This window comes from Rhinatrema bivittatum, chromosome 3 (genome assembly GCF_901001135.1).
Source record: "Rhinatrema bivittatum chromosome 3, aRhiBiv1.1, whole genome shotgun sequence".
NCBI classification, from domain to species: domain Eukaryota; kingdom Metazoa; phylum Chordata; class Amphibia; order Gymnophiona; family Rhinatrematidae; genus Rhinatrema; species Rhinatrema bivittatum.
Genome location: NC_042617.1, coordinates 580,166,223 through 580,186,442, shown reverse-complemented (window position 1 = coordinate 580,186,442; position 20,220 = coordinate 580,166,223). Strand labels below are relative to the sequence as shown.

General features: G+C 47.7%; 1 protein-coding gene across 1 annotated transcript in view; it reads right to left on the bottom strand.

Moving 5' to 3' along the window:
* Positions 1-281: 281 nt before the first annotated feature.
* The window catches only part of MYB (MYB proto-oncogene, transcription factor), a 59,823-nt gene continuing 39,884 nt past the window's right edge, over positions 282-20,220 (bottom strand). Inside the window, 3 exon segments of the mRNA XM_029596613.1 lie at positions 282-580; positions 17,244-17,324; positions 17,326-17,352. Coding sequence (XP_029452473.1) covers positions 464-580; positions 17,244-17,324; positions 17,326-17,352 — 225 coding nt within the window. The 3' untranslated portion in view covers positions 282-463.

The window sequence follows — 20,220 nt, the reverse complement described above, 5'->3', positions numbered from 1 at the left end:
ATTTCACGAGGGATTGATTAAATCATGTAATACCTTAAAGTTTAGGTAAGGCTTTTTCTATGTTTTGGTTTTTTTTTTGAGGGGGGGGAGGCGGGGATCTGCCTGTTTCTGTCCCGCTGCTCCTCCTACTCCCCCCCCCCAACCTTGGAAAAAAAATAAAAAAATCTCCCTTTAGTTGGGTTGAAATCCAACAAGAATTATGCTTTCACGACTTTAAATGCACTTTGTGCTGCTCCCAACTGTTGTACCACACTAACAACAACAACAACAACAACAACAAACAACAAACAACAATTATGTTTATCTCCCAATAATGAAAGTCATTTTTTTCAGGTAGAGGAACTGTAAATTCCGAGTCCACTTTTAAGTGTTTTAAGAACGATAGTAATGCTGCTCCAGAAATGCGCCAGTTTTCCCATCGAGGGGGATGGGGGGAGAGGGAGATGTGCTTTGGTGCTTCCCTTCACATGACCAGGGTCCTGGCGGAGAGCGCGTTCATGTATTTGTGGGCTGCTTCCGTTAGGATCTTCTGCTCCCCCGTCTTCCCGCAAGTCATGGCTTCCCAGGTGCTGCTCAGCTGCTGTGGGGGGGAGAGAAGACGGAAGGAGAGAGAGAGAGAGAGAGGTGAGGACCCAGCTTTCTGCACAGACAACCTGTCCCCCCCCCAAGCATGGGGCACGGATGCACCGCTCACAGCCAGCCCCCCCCCTCTCTCTTGTATCCTACCTCACACCTTCCGCTCTTAACCAAAGCCGAAAGCGGTTAAGAGCAAATCTCCCAAAAGGCAGTGACAGGAATGCTGAGAGAGAGGCTTTGGTTTCTCCACTCGTGGCCCTAAGGGGCTCAGCTGAGAGCACTGTTTCACCGGCAGGTGTATAGGCGCTACCTAATCCCCTTGTAGGATTTTAAAAAGCCCCGGGGCTTTACTAAAGGGGCAGGGCCAGAGAGGCCTCCGGCAGAGCGGCCATTGCCGCTGTGTCGGAGGATCGCGTGCCGGCGGGCACAAAAGGTAAAATAAAAATTTGGGGGGGGTGTTAGAGTAGGGCTAGGGGGAGGAAAGGTTAGGGGAAGGGGTGGGAAGGTCAGGTTAGGGGGGGAGGGATCGGGGGAAGGCAGCGCGGCTCGGCGCGCGCAAGGCGCACAATTGTGCACCCCCTTGCGAGCGCCGACCCCGGATTTTATGACTTGCGCGCGCAAGTTATAACATTGGGTTTACATGTGCGCGCGCGCCTGGTAGCGCGCGCGCGCACACGGACGCCCGCGCACACCCTTTTAAAATCTACCCCTTAAGAGGCACATTTTTGTACTCAGAATTTAACGCCTGCCCAGAGCAGGCGTTAATTGCTGAGCCCTCCTTATAGTAGTACAGAAAAGCAAAAAAAAAAAAAAAAAGCTTTTCTGTACATCCTCCTACTTAATATCATTACGAGGAAGTAGGAGGAACAAATCTTTAAAAAAAAAAAAAAAAAAGCAACGGCAGTCGGGTGCAGGCACCGGAGGCTCAGTTGAGAAGAAGCGTCCGTTTCCCGAACCCCTGGCTGTGCAGACGGCCGACGCTCGTGGGCTCCTTGGTAACGCAACCCCTAATTTAAATATTGCATGGCGCCCCCAGGAGGGGCGCCCGGGGGGGGGGGGGGGGCGTTAAGAAAGCGGGCGCCGAGTGTTCAGCGCCCGCTTTCTGCGCATATTTATCGCAGATCAGGTGCAGGCTGCCGCCTCTGCACCAAAGGCCACTGCCCTTCATTAAGTGAAACTCTTTTGAGATGCTCCCCTCATTCTAATCCTTCCCTCTTTACTTTTTTTTTGTTTTTTGGGTGGGGTAAGTCACACATTTTGTAAACCTGCCCATCAGAAAAAAAAAAAAGCTGAAGCTGCACAAGAAATAGCAGGAGCCGTCCCGCAGAACAAAGCAGGGCTTTGCTTCCCTGCCAGCCTGGGGAGCAGCTCCTGGCAAGTGTTTTGCCGGCCGCGGAGAGCATGTCTGGCCCGGCACACCTCGGTCAGGCATGGACCCTGGTGGCCAACATTTCCATTCCGCGTTATTAGCCCAGAGGTCAGCCGCAGGCAGAAGAGTGGGTGTGATTTTATTACCCTACACGCACGCCATGGGGGGGGGGGGGGGGGGGGAGAGCCACAAAATGCAGCCAGCCGTCACAGTACCCTTTCCTCGGGGGTACACAATCCAAACGCCAAGCTGCCACCCCCCTCATATGCAACCCTCCCACATCTACATGCACACAACTGAGGCGGCTTGCAACATTAAATAGCAATAAGGACCCACGTTTGTCTATATTACTACTTATTTTTCCCATTATTAAACGTAATGATATAAAGTTTATCAAGCAAATTGCATTTATGAATTAATACCCCGACCGCATTACTTCACTCAGTACTAAATAAGTAATATAAAAAAAGATTGCAATATATTTCTTTAAATTTGCAGGTAATAAAGCCATCATCCATTCAGCAGCTGAGTTGAGGGCATGCACACAGATTATGGAACTATACTGGAGTCACGTGACTGCTCGTGACCAATCGTGCTGCTTGGAGTCTTGGCCTTACTCCGGCAGCGATTCTGAATAACTCGCAGTGCTGGAAATCGACACAGCCGTTTTTAATATGCGTACATAGCAGACAATTTTCACATTGCTCACAATGTGGGGCAGATTTTCAAAGCCTACGCACATTGGGGGGGGGGGGGGGGGGTGGTGGGGGTGTTACATGCTCCGGGCCTATTTTCAAAAGGCCCAGCGGAGCGCGTAAAGCCCCGGGAAGCGTGGTAAGTCCCGGGGCTTGAAACAAAATGAGCGGTCCGGGGGCCTGGGGATTGTGCGCCGGCCTCTGGCAGGTGTAACTTCTGGGATAAAGGTACGGGGGTAATTTTTTTTTCAGGCTGGGGGGCGGGACAGGTAGGGGAAGGTGAGGGAGGGCCGAAGGAAAGTTCCCTCCGAGGCCGCTCCGATTTCGGAGCGGCCTCGGAGGGAACGGGGAAAGCCATCGGGGCTCCCCCTAGGGCTCGGCACGCGCAAGGTGCACTAGTGTGCGCCCCCTTGCGTGCTCCGACCCCGGATTTCATAACAAGCGAACGGCTGCGCGCGCGCGTGTTATAAAATCGGGCGCACACTGGTGCGGCACAAACGTAGGCCGCGCGCGAAGGTTTTAAAATCTGCCCCTGTATGCGTGGCTGCGTAGATTTGCCTCTGCTATTGGTACGGGCAGCCAATCGGTGGGAGGGCAAGGGAAGAGGTAAAATATATGGCATGAAACATGAAAAAATAAATCAGACATGGACAGACTGTTTCACCTCACTTTGACCTAAACACGCTCTTGAGAATGTCTCGTTTTACTGCAGATAAAAGTCAGTGCCTACTTTTTAGCTGTGTCGAGGAGGGCGACGTTCAGCCAGCTCAATTCACCTGCATATTTGCCCAGATAAATGCCTTTGAAAAATTGTCCTTCTTGCCACTGCTCAAGAGATCAAGCACAAGCACAGGTGGCAAAAGGAGCGCTATAAAGAGAGAGGATCAGAGGGAATATGCACGGCAGCCAAAACATGACAACGCTGCGGCAACGTGGGATGCAGGGCTGCCAGGCCCCAGGAGCTGCTGTTGAATTCAATGGGACTTCCCCTCCTTGCCCTGCAGAGCTGTTTACACTTTCCATTTTCATTTTAGTATTTAATTTTTAATTTTTTTTTTTGTGGTCGTTGCTGTGCCAGCCAAAAATTCCTTATCTCGTTCTTTCAAAAGGCACTCGAATCGTGAGCACCTTCTCTATCCAGCCGCTGCAGATGCTGCAGAAAAGGCCGCCGAGTGTTTGCACAGCCTTCTGGTTTAAAAAAAAAAAAAAAAAAAGTGGATTCGTGCTCACCGCGCCTTCGTTTTATTTGAGTTTTAATTACGACAAAGTATTAGGAACAACGCGGGCCACATTAAAAAAAAATCTCCCTAATCACAAATAGATCTGAGCTGCAAATCCAGTTAAAAAGCCCTTTCTCTGCCCAAGTCCTCAGCTCCCCTTGCACCACCTCCTCACCCATGCCCTCCCCCCCCCCCCCCCAGCCCACCACGGATCTGGTTTATCTCTTGCACCAATGACTCGAGCAGCGTATCCTCCTCCTTCTGCCAGTGGCATCGTTTCATTTGTCCTGTAACGGTGCCTCTGACTGCCCTGGGGGATAGAAATGAACTGTAAACAGCTTGTCAAGCTTTCCCGGGGATATCCTGGTGCAAGCTCTCTGAATAAGCTGCAGGCGTCGATAGAGGTACAGTAAGAGGTGCATCGGTGCTCTCACAAGCCTGCTTTCTAGCAGGCCCAGCGCAGCCTTGTGTTTCCCCTCAAACGAAAAGTGCCCTGTTCTCGCTTGATCTGGAAGGCAGGATGGCAACCCGTAGTTTTCAAATGGGGAAAACAGATGAATGGCAAAGATTTACAAAAATTTAAAAAAAAAAAAAAAGACATAGTACGAGCCTGTCTGTCAAACTGCTCCGACCAGCATTCTGCTTGCATTTACATTTCAGATCCCTGCCCTGCTTCGGTGAGGGAATGTAAAAAAAAACAACGGTAGATCCGGAGGTCCTCGACAGTAAGTTTATTTATAAAAAGGTCGCCCAGTAAGTGCCCGGCTCCAGGCCCGAGCTTCGCCCATGTGGGGGCTGCTTCAGGGGCTGTCGCGCATAAAACGGATTTTACTTAACGAGATGGGCACGTAAAGCCTCCAACGCCTCCAACAAAACGGTGGCAATCACCGGATTCCAAGACAGCAACGCGGGGTCCGTTAATCTCCGTTTGAAGTTCTAATGAACGGTTCAATCGTTTAAGCACAGGCTGCGGCGTCGTTTTAAAGCTTTCCGAGGTTACGGTCAAGCACTCTCACAGACGGGTCGGAACCGTTAACCACGCACACCGCTACCTGATGCCTCGTTTCGCGCCTCCGGATCTACTGTCGCTTTTTACATCCACTCAGGGCTCTGCTAGGTCGCCTTTCCTTTCTGGTTTGTTTTTTTTGGGGGGGGGCCCTGCTTTGGCGAGGGGCTGACACATTCTTCCATCATGGCGTCTGAAGCAACGCAAGCCTCTAAATTTCCTTGTACGGTGACAAGAGGGAAGAGGGGGGACAACCGCAGCTAAACCTTGGAAACTTGACAGGCAATCTAAAAAAAACAAAGCAAATTAAACAAACAAACAAAAAAAAAAATCCGTTTTTAAAACTTAGAAGTGGGTGACATCTGAATGCAGTGCTGGCTTTTTTTTGGGGCTGTGTGACCTCTTCGGACACTCAGGGGCCATGCCTGAGGGGGGGGGGGGGGGGCGCTGCAGTGCTTGGCCACCCTCTTCCTCGCCGGCAACCCTTCCCAACATCCCCTTCTTCTGTTACGGTCGCGCCGGCGGCCGGAGCTGCCACGCAGGTGCAAAAAACGCCGGCGCCCGCTCCAGAACATCGGAGGTGCGTGCAGGATGCAGAGAGTTTAGCTGTCCTGTGCCGCTACCGTGGAGAGCGTGTGCGGAAGCTTCGCAGGCCTGCAACCCGCACGGGAGCCACCGGCCAAGCTGAAGGAGCACCGGCTTGCAGGAATGGAACTAGGGAGCCACCAGCGCCAGTAGAGACTTGGGTTGCAGGTAGGGGGGGGAAGAGGAACTCTAGAAGGGAGATAGCGACTTTAGATTAGCCTGATGGTAGGGAGAGAGAGAGAGAGAAAGCCAGAACCATGCAGCCAGCAGAAGTTAGGCTAGGGGGGGGGGGGGGGGGGGGTGAAGCTGCTGCCGAGTAATGGGGCATAGAACAGGAAATTATTAGTGCCGAGTTCTGTGGTGGGGAAAACTAGTGCTGAGCACTGGGATGGCAGGATGGGAAGCTGCTGCTGCTAAACACTCTGGGGCACAGAAAGAGATGGACTGGGGCGGACTGGTACTGCGGGGAAAGATGGAGGGAGTCAGGAGATTCTAGTGCTGGGCAGAGGATGCATGCATGGAGGGGAGTGGGGACACGGGTATAACTGGACAGAAGGTAGGAAAGGGTGTAGAGAGGAGAGGGGTCGGGGTGGATACCGGTGCTGGGCAGAGGGACATTAAAATCAGTTTTCCTGCAGGATACTGCCAGCACTGTTCCAATGCACTACATGATAGCAATGCTGGAATATTCTGAATAAAAAAAGTCCCCCATCTCCCAGTAGGACTGCGTAAGGAGACTTTTCTCCTAATTTAGAAATGCAACATTATCTAATGCAGACATCGATTTTTCTTTGAAGTTCCTCCTACAACCGTCTCCTCATTTCTGCGGCGTTAGACGAATTCGCATGCTCGGTTCCATCTTCGCTAAACAGTGACGTATCACAAATGTTTCACCGCCCTTGCGAAAAAAAAAGTTCAAAGCCTTACCTAAAGCAAAAACAAACAGCAAAAAAAAAAAAAGAAAAGAAAATGAAGAGCTACTTCTGGGCAACTCCCCGATGCTATCCTGAACAGCGTGGAAAGCGACGGCGGGTTCGACCTGGGGTTTGTACCGATGCAAGGCAGCGGGACCTGGGCACAGCACAAGCAGCACCGTCCCCCTCCAAACTCCAAAATGGTACCCCCTTTTCTTGAAAGTCTCATCTCAGTTCCCCCCCTCTGGGTAAAGTTCTGGAGGTGCTGGTGCTGGCCCAGCTGGTAGGATAATAACATTTGAAATGTGCCACCATAATCGGTGTCCGTGGCCGATTTTATTCTGAGGGAATCGGCTCAGAGGCGAGCGGCCATGGTTGTTTTATTAGATGAATTTTCCCGCTTTCGACTTCCCATTCCCTTTTGTGGTGGAGGTTTGGGGAGGTGGGGACTGGCGGGGGTACGGTGCCTCACTGGTTCATTCTTTCTCAGAAGGTGGAAAGCAGCGGGTTTTTGTCTGAGCGATTATAGCTCATCTTGGGAGCCAGTGAAGTCAGAGGTTCCCCAGTTTTTTTTCAACCTTTATTTTTGTTACAAGGCTTGGGCGTTTCGTTCCAAGGTCTAGGCTGATGATATTCCACTGGCACTCCCCTGTGGAAGGGGCAGTTTTGCGTTTATCGGTAGTGTTATATCAGGAGAGTAAAATCTTACATGACCCCGCACAGCCTTATATTAAAAATGTCTCAAATATTCAAAAGCGCAATCAGCGCTATTCAACTGGATAAGCGAGACTTATGCAGATAATTAGCGGCTGCTGAATACGTGCCCATGTTCAGCAGCCTCCGCTTAGCCGTTCAAGTCCCTTATACGGCAAAAATGTACGCGCATAAAAAGTAGGCGTGTACTGGGAGGATCAGGACATATAAAACGTATACACTTAACTATCTGATATTTGGAGTTAGCTGTACAAGTGTCTGTCTAAGTTTAGATGCCCAATACAGCAGGCCTAAACTTAGCCGGGTTGCCTTATGCAGCTAAGTGCGCACACACATATACGCGTATAATCAGCAGCTTTGCCGTGCTGATGAATATACATGGATTAGTCACATTCAGCTAAGTTACTTAAACGGCCAGCACTGAATATCAGGCCCCGAGATTCTTCAGATTTCTAGGAACCGTGTGAATAACTTCCCGAGCCAGTTGCCTCTTGAAGGCTCGGCCATCCCTATTACTTCACTGGTTAGGAATTTGTGGGTACGGATGGACTTAGATTTTTCCCCTTCAGCCCCAACTGTTAACTGTGGTAAAAGCGGGATTTTTTTTAAGCTTTGTATATTATTCCAGCTCTACGGCACATCCTGGCGACATTCATGGGGCAGTTCCAACCATACATGGGAAGGAACCATAAGGTTCCCACACTCTTAAGCTGAATAAAATGGAAGACTCTCTACTGCATCACTATCCAGAATCTGAAGATAGTCTTAACCTGACACTCAGAAGTAACAAACCACAAATACATACAATTAAACTATAAGGCTAATGTTCTGTCAAGAGAAACCTCCTTTACGATGGCATAAGTTGCTTTTGTTGATCACATGTCATAATGCCTCTGTATCGCTCCATGGTGAGACCGCTCCTTGAATACTGTGTACAATTCTGGTCGCCGCATCTCAAAAAAGATATAGTTGCGATGGAGAAGATACAGAGAAGGGCAACCAAAATGATAAAGGGGATGGAACAGCTCCCCTATGAGGAAAGGCTGAAGGGGTTAGGGCTGTTCAGCTTGGAGAAGAGACAGCTGAGGGGGGATATGATAGAGGTCTTTAAGATCATGAGAGGTCTTGAACGAGTAGATGTGAATTGGTTATTTACACTTTTGGATAATAGAAGGACCAGGGGGCATTCCATAAAGTTAGCAAGTAGCACATTTAAGACTAATCGGAGAAAATTCTTTTTCACTCAACGCACAATAAAGCTCTGGAATTTGTTGCCAGAGGATGTGGTTAGTGCAGTTAGTGTAGCTGGGTTCAAAAAAGGTTTGGATAAGTTCTTGGAGGAGAAGTCCATTAACGGCTATTAATCAAGTTTACTTAGGGAATAGCCACTGCTATTAATTGCATCAGTAGCATGGGATCTTCTTAGTGTTTGGGTAATTGCCAGGTTCTTGTGGCCTGGATTGGCCACTGTTGGAAACAGGATGCTGGGCTTGATGGACCCTTGGTCTGACCCAGCATGGCAATTTCTTATGTTCTTGGTTGGAACTGGGCTGGGTTGAGCTACAACATCATGGAGCTTTCATTCACAACTACCCAAAGTTTTCCCTATTCTTTAGAACCTTCCCTCCCTCCCAGTAGCTTGCCCAGCCCCTGGCCAGGGGATCACAGACCACAGTTTCTTCCAAGAATCTGGTACATGAGTACCCCAGGTCTGACCATCGAGTGCTGTCATTGAGCAAAGCCAAGACTTGCTTCCCCTAACCCAAGGGAGAAGAAGCTGGGGCCTGGAACTAAGTTTTAAACTCTTCTTGGAGAGATGGGAAACAAAAGCAATGGGATTCTCCATTGCAATATAAAGCTCCTCCTATTATCAGATGGACTCTTCTTGATTGCAATGACAGATCTAATAAAATCATCCCAAAAAAAGCAGCAGTAGAGTCAATGGGTCATCTCAGAAAAATAAGGGATTTCTTCCGTTTCTACCCCCAGTGGGGCTGTTGCCTTGCCAGGGACATAAAATGCCTTAGTAATCACTGGAGTTATCTCTTTTGGTGCCAATTTCTTTATCACAAGAAAAGTTAACCACACGCAAATTTAAATATTGAAGGGAATTTTCAATATTTTCACTCGATGAACATTTCTGAATTATTGGAACTTTCGTTTCAGACAGAGATTCAAGCAAGAGGAACTTTATTAGTTTCATTTGCCTTTGAATCAGATAGGAGTTTAGTATTGAGATTCTTTTTTAAAAACAGGATGGCTGAATATTATAAGCAAGGTCTGGATTTATCCTGACATTGTTCGCTCTACACAAGAGCGTAGGAAATGGTTCCTAAACATGAGGCCTGAAGTTATAAGTCATGGGGGCTACCATGTAAATGCTTAATTAAATTTCAACAGAAAAATATGTATTTCTAGAGCTGGAACAACTAAGGGATTTCTAGATGGCAGGCTTTGAATTGTGTTACTAAGAAGGAAAAGGGGATATTGTCCTATGTGTTGGCTTATTACTATTGTGTTTGTTTTTCTTTTTGAGAGCTTCAATTTCTACATATCTTGCCTCCCATATTACCTTAAAAATTAGAGATCAGGATTGATTATGATGGTAAATATAAGTATTGCCTAAAGAGAAATGTTTGTTAGATCTCTTTGTTTACCTCAATTTATGATTGTAATATATCTGAAACTGCAAAATAAAAAATTAAAAAAAAAGAAAAAAAAAGGGATTTTGTAAAGTTCACTGTGATATTTCCAGATTTTGGGAGGTTTTTTTTATTTTAATTTTTTAAATCTATGATTACAATGAAGGAAGCTCTGCCTGCCCTGTAATTCCTAAAATATAGGCAGAGGTTCAAATAACAATTGTGAATTGTAGTATTTTTGGCCAGTCTCTATTTTGTTTCGGCACTCAGCTGGATGCCCCCAGGGTTAAACACATTCATTACCACCATGATCTTTCTTATTACCATAAACACGAAAGAGCAGACATTTACTGTATAGGTCATTTTTAAAGCCTTTTAGGTACGTAAAATCTGATTTTATGTGCTTAAATAGCTGTTACAAAATCTAAATTGGACTGTGTGCGTGTTAACATGTGACCCGGTTTTGCGTGCACGTTTATGCCAACTGAGCAGAGGCATTCGGGTGGGGGAGTTACGGCAGAGTCAACACCTACTCGCATATTATGTATGCACATAAGTTATGCCCGCCAAACGTGTAATGTTACACAAGCTACTTTCTGTATATACCTGGCCATTTACCTGCAAATTTTCAAAATGAAATTATGCATGTAAGTTTACTTTGTAAATGAAGACCTTACCGAGGGTTTTCAATGTAGGTGCAGACTCTACTGCAATACGGGCTATTTAAAAATTACCCTCCAGAAGTAAAGAGACAACCAATAAGGATGAAAACAAAAACAGACTTGGATAAGGAGTGATTTCCTACAAGTGACCTTGCTTCTACAGCTGCCAGCTGGGTTACATCCTTGTAGTATAGACAGGAAGAACTAGGCAGACTGGATGAGCCAATTGGTCTTTCTGTCATCATCTACTATGATGCTTATATTAGTATTTGAGTGCCATGGCTCTTATACATGGTCAAGTTTGACACAATCTGAATATCCTGAAAACCACATCCGTTTGCAGTCCTTAAGGACTGGAGTTTGAGAACCCCATGTCTGGGCATTTCTGGCTCAAAATATATAAAAAAAAAAACAAAAACGGAATAAGCTCCACATTCAGGGGAACGCATCAAACATACTGGCACGGAAGGTCTTGCAGTAGCTTTTGCCTGTGGCTCTTGTTCCAACCACATGAACGTCAGGCGCTGTATTTAGCAAAGGTGTGGGAACGTGTTTCTCCTGAACACCGTTGCAAGGTATCCGGATAAAACATAACAGTGCATAACACATGGAGGACTGACTGAACTGCAGAGGTAGAACGTGTACCCAACCTCTTCTGAAATCAGGAGCTGCCTGGTGGCAACGGCAAGACTAGCGTGAGAGGGAGGAGGGGCCCTGGCAGACCTAGCCCAAACAGCACGTTGTGCGGCGTGTGCAAGGATAACGCACAAAAAAGTTCACTTGCGTGCCCAATGGCCACATTAAAAAAAAATATATATATATATGTGATACTTTGTTACATAAAGGTAAGCTGAGAATCTTTTTTTTTTTAGGGAACGTCACTATGAAAACAATTTCATAAGTTAGAAGCACTGCGGATATCCCGCTTTTCATAACTGCTCTACGGAGGTTGGGTGAAACATTTTAAGTCACTAGGGCTTTTCTCCCATTCTGTGTCTACGGGAAAAAAAAAAAAGGCCTTTATATCAGAATCAGGTCCCGTATCTTTACTGCACTGACAACCAATAATTTTATCTCTGGGAATTCACAAAGAGTAAATAAAATATTAAAGACTGGTTATTATATGAAAAAGAAGGTCATTTTCAGCAACCCGCTTAGGGCTAACGTCTGCATGGCATCCTCTGGCAACAAATTCCAGGGCTTAATTATTCGTCGAGTAAAAAAAAAAAAGTTCTCTCTTATTAGTTTTAAATGTATTACCCAGCAGGCCTGATTGCTGGATAACTTATCTATATATATTCTGCATATATTTTTTAGCTGGATAAATACCACTGAATTATATCTGGATGAACTTATCCAGGTATCTTACCCACTCAGTGGAGGGTTTTTTGTTTTTTTTAATATGGACCTCATATTTAATATTTTGAAATGCTTCTTTAATTATTTTATTCATGTGAGTAAAACAAAAAACCCAAAATGGCTAAAATATATCACAAGTTCAGAAAAATGACAGTATATATATATATATTTATAGATTGATTGATCTAGAATATCCAAAATTCAGCAGCTCAGGGAGTAGGAATTTAGCAAAGTAAACTTAGGCCATAATTCCCCCTCCCCCCCAAATTAAATTCAGCTGGGTGGAACTCAATATCAGTGCTACCCGACCTCAGAATACTGCCCACGCGCCCTCTTTTTACCCCAGGTAAAATTTAGCAGGCGAGAGGCAGAAAACGTTCAATAAAGGTTTTCGTCCAGCAACTAAAAAGTTATTCAAACAAACCTCTTTGAATGTTGACCTCAGAGATGTCTTTCAACAAAAAGCAATGGGGCTAGCCAGATAAAAATTCACCCTCTCGCCAGCTAAATTTGTAAGCATAAAGTTGCAAGGTGCACAGAGTTAGCTGGTTACATAAGGGGTTACTCTAGAGGTATTTCTAGGTTGGTTTTCGATTTAGCCAGTCAGTGTGCAACTATACCCACACAATTCTGGTCACAAAAAGAGCCGTCCTAAACCTAGCTAGCCAAATTCTGTCCAGTTAGATATAGGGAGCTTTCAGCTGCAAGCCTAGGGCCTGATTCCCATAGACACAGAATGGGGCAAAAACCCTTGGGGCAGATTTTTAAACCTGCGCGCGGCGCAGATTTGTTTTGCACAACCTGGCGCGAAGAAATCTAAGCCCGATTTTATAACATGCGGGCGCAGCCACGCGCAAGTTATAAAATCCAGGGTCAGCGCACACAAGGGGGTGCACAATTATGCAACTTGCGTGCGCCGAGCTGTGCAGCCTGCCTCCGTTCCCTCCATCCCCCCCCCCCCCCCGGCACCATCCCCCCCTTCCCAGAACCCCCCCATACCTTGTTGAAGAAGTTACGCCTGCCTCCTGGCAGGCGTAACTTAGGTGCGCCGGCAGACGCCGGCCTGCGGTCCCTGGAGGCTCAGGCCACACCCCACCCCGCCCCCGAACCATCCTGGCCCCGCCCCAGGAGGCTCGAGTCTGTCATGAGGACCAGCCAGTTTGGAGGGGACAGGAGTACACCCCTGCCCAGATGAGCTTCTTGCAGCCACCATGGAGCCGAAAGCATACCTTCCATCGGTAAGTGGAGGCAAATTGAATAGTCTTGAGACAGTGGGTTTCCAAAATGACAGTAGGGAGCGCTGAAGTGGTTGCATTTGTGCCCTCGCCCTCGGCACTACTTCCAGGGTTGCCACCATCAAACTGAGGACTTGAATATAGCTCCAAACGTCAGGCGTATCGTGTTCATCAACAGACGCACTTGGGACATCGACTCTTTATCCATGTGGTCGGGAGGAAGAACTTGCCCTGCTTGGTGTCGAACCAGACTCCCAGATATTCCAAGGACTGGAAGGTTTGAGACTGCTTTTGTCCAGGTTAACAACCCCAACCAAGTTCCCTGAAGCAAGGAGGTCACCTTGTTGGTCACCTGGAGACTCTCTTCCACGGACTTTGCCCGGATCAACCAGTCGTCCAAGTACTGGTGCACCTGGATTCCCTCTTTTCTCAACGCTGCCGATACTACCATAATCTTGGGAAATGTTCTGGGGGCAGTGGCCAGGCCAAATGGCAGGTGCACAGAACTGATAATGGTGACTCAGTACGCAAAGCGTAGGAAAACGATGTCCCTTGCCGGATTGGAATATGTAGGTAAGCCTCGGATAGGTTCAGAACTCTCCTGATTGTATGGCCATTATCCGGAGCATAGGGTTTTCCATGCGGAAATTAATCACTCATAGAGGTCGGGTTGACGCTCCTGAGGTCCAGGATGGGGCAAAAGGAAACTTCCCTTCTTGGGTATGATGAATAGATGGAATAATGCCCCGTATTTTTCCTGGGGCGCAGGTACTTGGGATTACAGCCCTCATCCTGAGGAGTCTTAACAGGGTAAACTCCACTACCTGCTTCTTGTGCTGGGAGTGGCAAGTAGGTATCATAAATATGTCCCGAGGAGTGCTGCAAAATTCCAGCGCATATCCTTCTCATATGACCTCCAGTACCTATTTGTCTGAAGTGATCTCGACCCACTGTTGGTAGAAGAGGGACAATCGACCCCCTATCTCCTCGTTCTGAGGGTGGGTCGGCAAAACTTCATTGGGGGATTCGGGATGAACCTGAACCTGAGCCTGACCCTCTCTTGGGCTGCAGACTCCAAAAGGAGAGACCTCCCAAAGGACAGAGACCTCTAAAATGTTGAGTTTCTGTAGGGGCGTAAGTGTTGGGAGCCCCTGGGTGAGGGGTGCTGTAACTGCTTTCTCTTATCTTCTGGTAGCCGGGGTAGTGGAGATTCGCCCCATTTACTGGTCAGTTTTTACAATTCGCTTCCGAAGAGAAGTGATCCTTTAAAGGGCATCTTTGTGAGATTTGCCTTGGAGGGTTCATCTACTGACCAATTCCGCAGCCATAGCTGTCTTCTGGCTGCCACCACTGAGCCACTCCTCTGGCCAAGGTACGAACTAGGTCCGAGCCCGCATTAGCTAAAAAGGTGGCGGCAGGTCACATAAATGCTCTGGAATTCGTCCCAGCATCATCCACCTCCTGATAGAGACGCAGGCATGAACGAGCTAGCAGGACGCAACAAGAAGCAATCTGTAAGATCATTACTATTGCGTCAAAGGCCTTTTTAAGGATGGACTCTATCCGCTTATCATGCGCATCCTTTAAGGCCACTCCTCCCTCCACTGGGATAGTTGTTTGCTTAGAAACGGCACAGACCAGTGCATTCACTTTAGGGAAGCACAAACGTTCTCTCCTGCCATATCCAGTGGGTATAGAGCTTCCCCTGCTCGTCCACCTTTAAAACTTGCTTCTGGGGCATCCCATTCCAGGTCAATCAACTCCTGGTTGGCTTCCAGTACTGGAAAGTAGCAACAGGCTTTCTGTAAGGAAATAAGAATGGGATTCCTCTTTGGTTCCGTCATAGAGTCCGCCCCAGGAACTCCCAGCATCTTCAGGGTCTGGGAAACCAGGGCTGGGAATTGGTCTCTGTGGAAAAACCATAACATGGTCCGATATGGTTCTAAGCCAGGGGGGATTTCCCCATTTTCCAAGGAATCTGGATCCTCTTCTTCATCTGTGCTGTCCGGGTCCCTACCAGGGATACCCTTGGTGAGTCGAGGCATGCCTTGAGGTCTGCTGATAGAACTGGGAGAGGGAGGGCTTACTGGCTGAGGTTCGTAAGGGGCAAGTAAGGTAGCACGAAGGCTTGAAGGCCTTGAAAGAATTTCACCCAAGAGAAGGCACCCGGGTCCATGTCTAGCCCAGGAGGTACTGGGGTAATTGTAGCTAAATTTCCCTCTCCCATGGATGACCCAGTCCTGGGGTTACTCAGATCTGGGGTACTTCAGTTTAAGGACGTGGCTGAACTATCCTCTGAATGGGAGGAGCCGGGCTTAGCAAAGTCTGGGGAGGCCAACTCTCCCTGGGCTTCCTCACAGTGCTGACATAAGCAAGTATCCAGGTCAGACTAAGCAGTCCTAATATGATAAGCAGCACAGAGAGAAAGGCGCTTATGTTTCTTTGCTGCCAGAGCCACTGGTGACGTTAACTGCGAGTTCAGACAGCTCGAGTTTAAAATTTTATGTGCACAGATTTCGGGTGCCTACGCGGGCCGCAGTGAGGTGCATGCAGCCCGTGTGCCCGGCTTTACTTGTATTCTGCTCCTAGTAAGTTGAACGCGTATGAGCAAGTGCAACATTATGCGCGCAGCGTGTGTGCAGAGCTGACATGTACTGCATGTACTGAAGCTCTATGGTGGGCAATACAGGCACAAAAACGCGCACAAGATGGCGCCGCTGTGGCCTACCACACGGTGTGCCGACCAAGCCTAAAGTGGGACCTAGCCCACCGGGGGGGGGGGAGGGGGGGCGGGGTCCCTCAACCCACTCGGAAGCCCACTCTTCCCCTTACCCCAACGGGATCAGAACAACATCAGTATGGCAAGCCGAGCAAGGAGACCAGAGGAAATCTTATCGAAACCCCTCCAATGTCTCTGAATTGGGAGGAAATGCTCTTCTCTCTTCTCTGTTTTTACTTACCTGGGCTCAGTGCTTACCGGCTAAGTACAGAGACAGTCTCCAGCTGCGGGGTGAGAGGGCTTAGGCTGTCACCGCCACGCTCAGCTTCCTGCACCTGCTGCCTTTCAGCTGCTTCAGCAGCAAAGTCCACGCTGGGAACTGGCTAACGGACCAAGGCTCACCTCCGAGGGATCTCGGAAACACCTCAGGAATTCTCAACTGGGGGAGGGACCTTTAGGTATCACCGCAGGAGAGTGGGGCTTAATCTTTTCTCCAAACTAGAAGTAGAATTTCTTCTTCCAAAAGGTACAGCGATCCCCATAGGGAAAGCATGTCCGCATCTGCTGGAGACGGAGAAATACTGAAGGGCTGAGGTCACTGCAAGGGTGTATCTAGGGTGACGTCAGCTTTGAAACCTGACTCCGTCTCCATCTGGCTGCACGCTAGGAAATATTTTATTTTCATGGGTAAGAATAAAATGTTGGTCAAACTCATTTGCATACTTCCCAGTATACGTAAATCTAGGACTCCAGTGCAGCTATTATGAGATACCCGCAAAATGATCCCCCTTTTGTGTACAGTCCCTTGGCAAGTGTACACAATCAAAACTAAAGTTTGCATGCGCTATTCCTGAGCTTCTAACTCTACATGAACAAAGGGAAGAGTCATTTATTTCTTCTCCACACTCAATTGTATTTGCAGCGAGCTATTTGTGTGCCCTAATAGTCACCTACCCCATCATAATGATAACAATACACAGCTTCTTCATGTAGACACCACTTAAAAGCCTTTTCTGCTGTTTCAACAGGCACGACATAAACAAAGAAGAAAAGTTCCTAAGGCAGTGCCCGCCCCATCAAAGAGAGAAGCTGGGATTCTGCTCTTTGGAGGGCAAAAAGCATGCAGTGAAGTGTCCAGAATGACCTTTTTAGGACACTAAGCCACTGTCTCCAATTGCTCAAATACAGGCATCTGAGTCGCCACTCTGCAGATTTTAAGCTCAAGACATTCTTGTGTGTATGGATTTTTCCAGATTATTTCCTGTGACACAGATCAGTGGATTTCCAACTGGTCTAATTTCCCTGCTCTAGGCTACCTGACCTGTGCTACTTCCCCCACTGCAATTTTTCCACGGCACACGGGCTAGAACCACAGATGCCAAATGTGAAACTCCCTGCCACCGAGAGGGGGCCAAGTGGCAGGACCCACTGCAAGCCGAAGAATTCACGAGAAGCTGCTGCATGCAAGTAACAGGAGGTCAGAATCCCTGTCCGGTGCCAGGATTGTGCTCGTGCAACACAGGTCTGATTTTCAGAAGGAAAGTTACCTGCAGGGGGCTGGTCAGAGGGCGGCTCCTGGGACCAAGAAACGACTTGTGTAGGCTGTCGTCCTTGTCAGCCAGTGGCAATCATCAGAACAGAACTGGTGAGAAGATTCTGTGTGAGGCGCATATACGAAAGGTACAAAATGGTGGAGGAAAAAAAAAAGGTTATTTGCACTTCTTCATAAGACTCCTCTCGTATAACATCAAACGTAATATAGAGAATTCTTCAGCCACACTGCAGCAGCAAAATATAATGCTACAACCTCTAAGGGATAAGAAGGGAGAAATAAAAAATAACTCGTTCATTAAATAGTTCTGTTCTCTGTAACTTCAGCTGCCATGGCCAGAAACTCGTTTGTGGTAGGTGATAAAGGAAAATTGGGTCCTTACCTGCTAATTTTCATTTCTTAGTACCACAGATCAGTCCAGACTCCTGGATGCCTCCCCCCCTGCCACCAGATGGAGACAGAGAAAGTTTCACTGTCACTGGACATAACCCGGTGCGCCACCTGCAGTCCCTCAGTATTGAACTGAACCCAAGCCAAGATAATAGCAACAACCATAAATTTCTAAGCAAACTCCGTCCCCTCCAATGAGCCAGAAGAAGGTTAAGTTGCCCAAAGAGACAATGGAAAACTTTAATCAAATTTAAAATAAGCGATCAGCATTGAAAACCTCCAACTCCGCACTTTATACAAAGCAACAGTACGAGTGGCGGACTCTCCCCCCCAGTAAATGGGCGGGTCTCTGGACTGATCTTTGGTACTACAGGAATGAAAATTAGCAGGTAAGAACCAATTTCCTTTTCCCTGTATGTATTCAGATCAGTCCAGACTCCTGGGATGTACCTAAGTTCTCCTTAATTCGGGTGGGACTTGGAGAGTTCTGCTCATAGAACACTCTCACCAAAGCACATGGAAGCTGGAGCCCTGACATCCAAGTGATAATGCCTAGCAAAAGTGTGCAACGACTTCCCAGTAGCTGCCCAGCAAATTTCATGTGGCGATACCTGTTGTGACTCTGCTCAGGAAGTCGCCTGAGAACGAGTCGAGTACGCCCCTAAACGCCCCTGGCAGCGGGTGCCCTTTAGCAATGTAAGTCAACTCGATCGCTTCCTTCAGCCATCTCACAATTGTAGCTTTAGACACCTTACTTCCCTTCTTTGGACCATTTCATAGTACAAAGAGGTGATCCGATCTACAAAGAGGTGATCTGATCTACAGAAATCATAAGTGACCTTTAGATACCTCAATAATGCATGCCTCCCATCTAAGAGCCTAAACTCCACCGCATGAAGCATAGACGAATCCAAATTCAGAAAGGTTGGAAGCTCCACTATTTAACTAAGATGGAACGCCAAGACTACCTCAGGAAGAAAAGAAGGCACTATGCATAAAGATAGCCCCAAATCAGACATCTGTAGGAAGGGATCTCGACATGAGAGCGCCTGGAGCTCCAAAATTCTCCTGGCTGAACAAACAGTTACCAAGAAAACCATTTAAAAATTAAGTCCTTAACCGTAGCTCTCTTTAGTTGTTCAAACCAAGTCTCACACAATTCTCTAAGAGCTAGATTCAGATTCTAAGACAGACAAATGTTCTGGACCTGAAGATGCACATTTTTAGCTCCCTGAAGGAACCGTATAACATCTGGATGTGCAGACAGAGGATACCCTTGTACCTTACCCCGGAGACAACCCAATGTCACTACCTAGACTCTCAGAGAGTTAAAGGGCAGTCCCTTGACCAGAACCTTTCTGTAGAAAAGCCAAATTATGTGACAACATAGCTGAACAGGCTGAAGCTGCCCTCTGTTAACAGCAGATCAGGACTCCTCCAAATTCGCACATACATCAAGGATGTAGAAGGTTGCCTAGCCTGCACTAAGATGGAAATAACTGCTTCAGAATATCCCCTCCATCTCAGTCATCTCCTTTCAGAAGCGAAGCGGCGAGACAGAAGTGAGCTGCCTGACCCCAAAAATATTGGGCCCTGGTGGAAAAGAGTCGACCGATGTTTGAACCTCAGGGCCCATCTATGGCCATGTTGATCAGGTCTGGGAAGCATGGTCGATGTGGCCATTCTGGAGCTACCAGCATCATGTTGCCCGAATGTTTCTCTATTCTCCGTAATACCTTGTCCACCAGAGGCCACGGAGGGAAGACAAAGAAGAATCCCTTGAGTCCACGACAGCACCAGAGCTCCGATTCTTTCCGTACCGTGTTCTGTTCAGGGCCGTAAAACCCCGACGCCTTGGTGTTTTCTTTGGTTGGGACACCCCCATCTTTTGTGAATAAGACACATTGCTGTCTGACAGCTCCCATTCCCCAGGGTTGAACTTTCTCCAACTGAGAAAATCTGCCTGAACTTTGTTCACTCTGGCAATGGAAGACGCTGCCAGCCACGCTAAGTCTTGCTCTGCCCAGAGAATCAACTACTGAGCCTCTCCAGCCACTGCCTGATTCTTGGTTGAGGTAGGCCACCAACATCACACTGTCTGATAGGATCCGTACTGGATGGCTGTGTAACCTTGGCAGACAGGCAAAAAGCACTGCTCTCATCTATAACTAATTGATAGACTGTGAGGTCTCCTGTTTCAACTACTGGCCCTGCGCCAACTGATCTGCCACTCCGCCCTCCATCAAGAGAGGCTTGCATCAGGGGTGACTATTACCAAATTGAGAACCTCCAATTCTGCACCATGCTTGAGATTGGTGCGAGTAAGTCACCACAAAAGACTGTCCCTGGCTTCCCCCACAAACGGAAGAGGAAGATGAAATTCTTCCAATAACAGAGTCCAGCGAGAAAGAAGAGCTCCCAGCAGAGGCCTTATATTCATGAACGCCCAATGCATTAATTCCAGTGTCAATGCTATAGAACCCAGGACCTTTAAATAGACCCAGACCTTGGGCACTGAAAGCTCTAACAGAAGCCTAATCTGACTCTGCAATCTCAGCAATCTCTTTCCGTGAGAAACACTC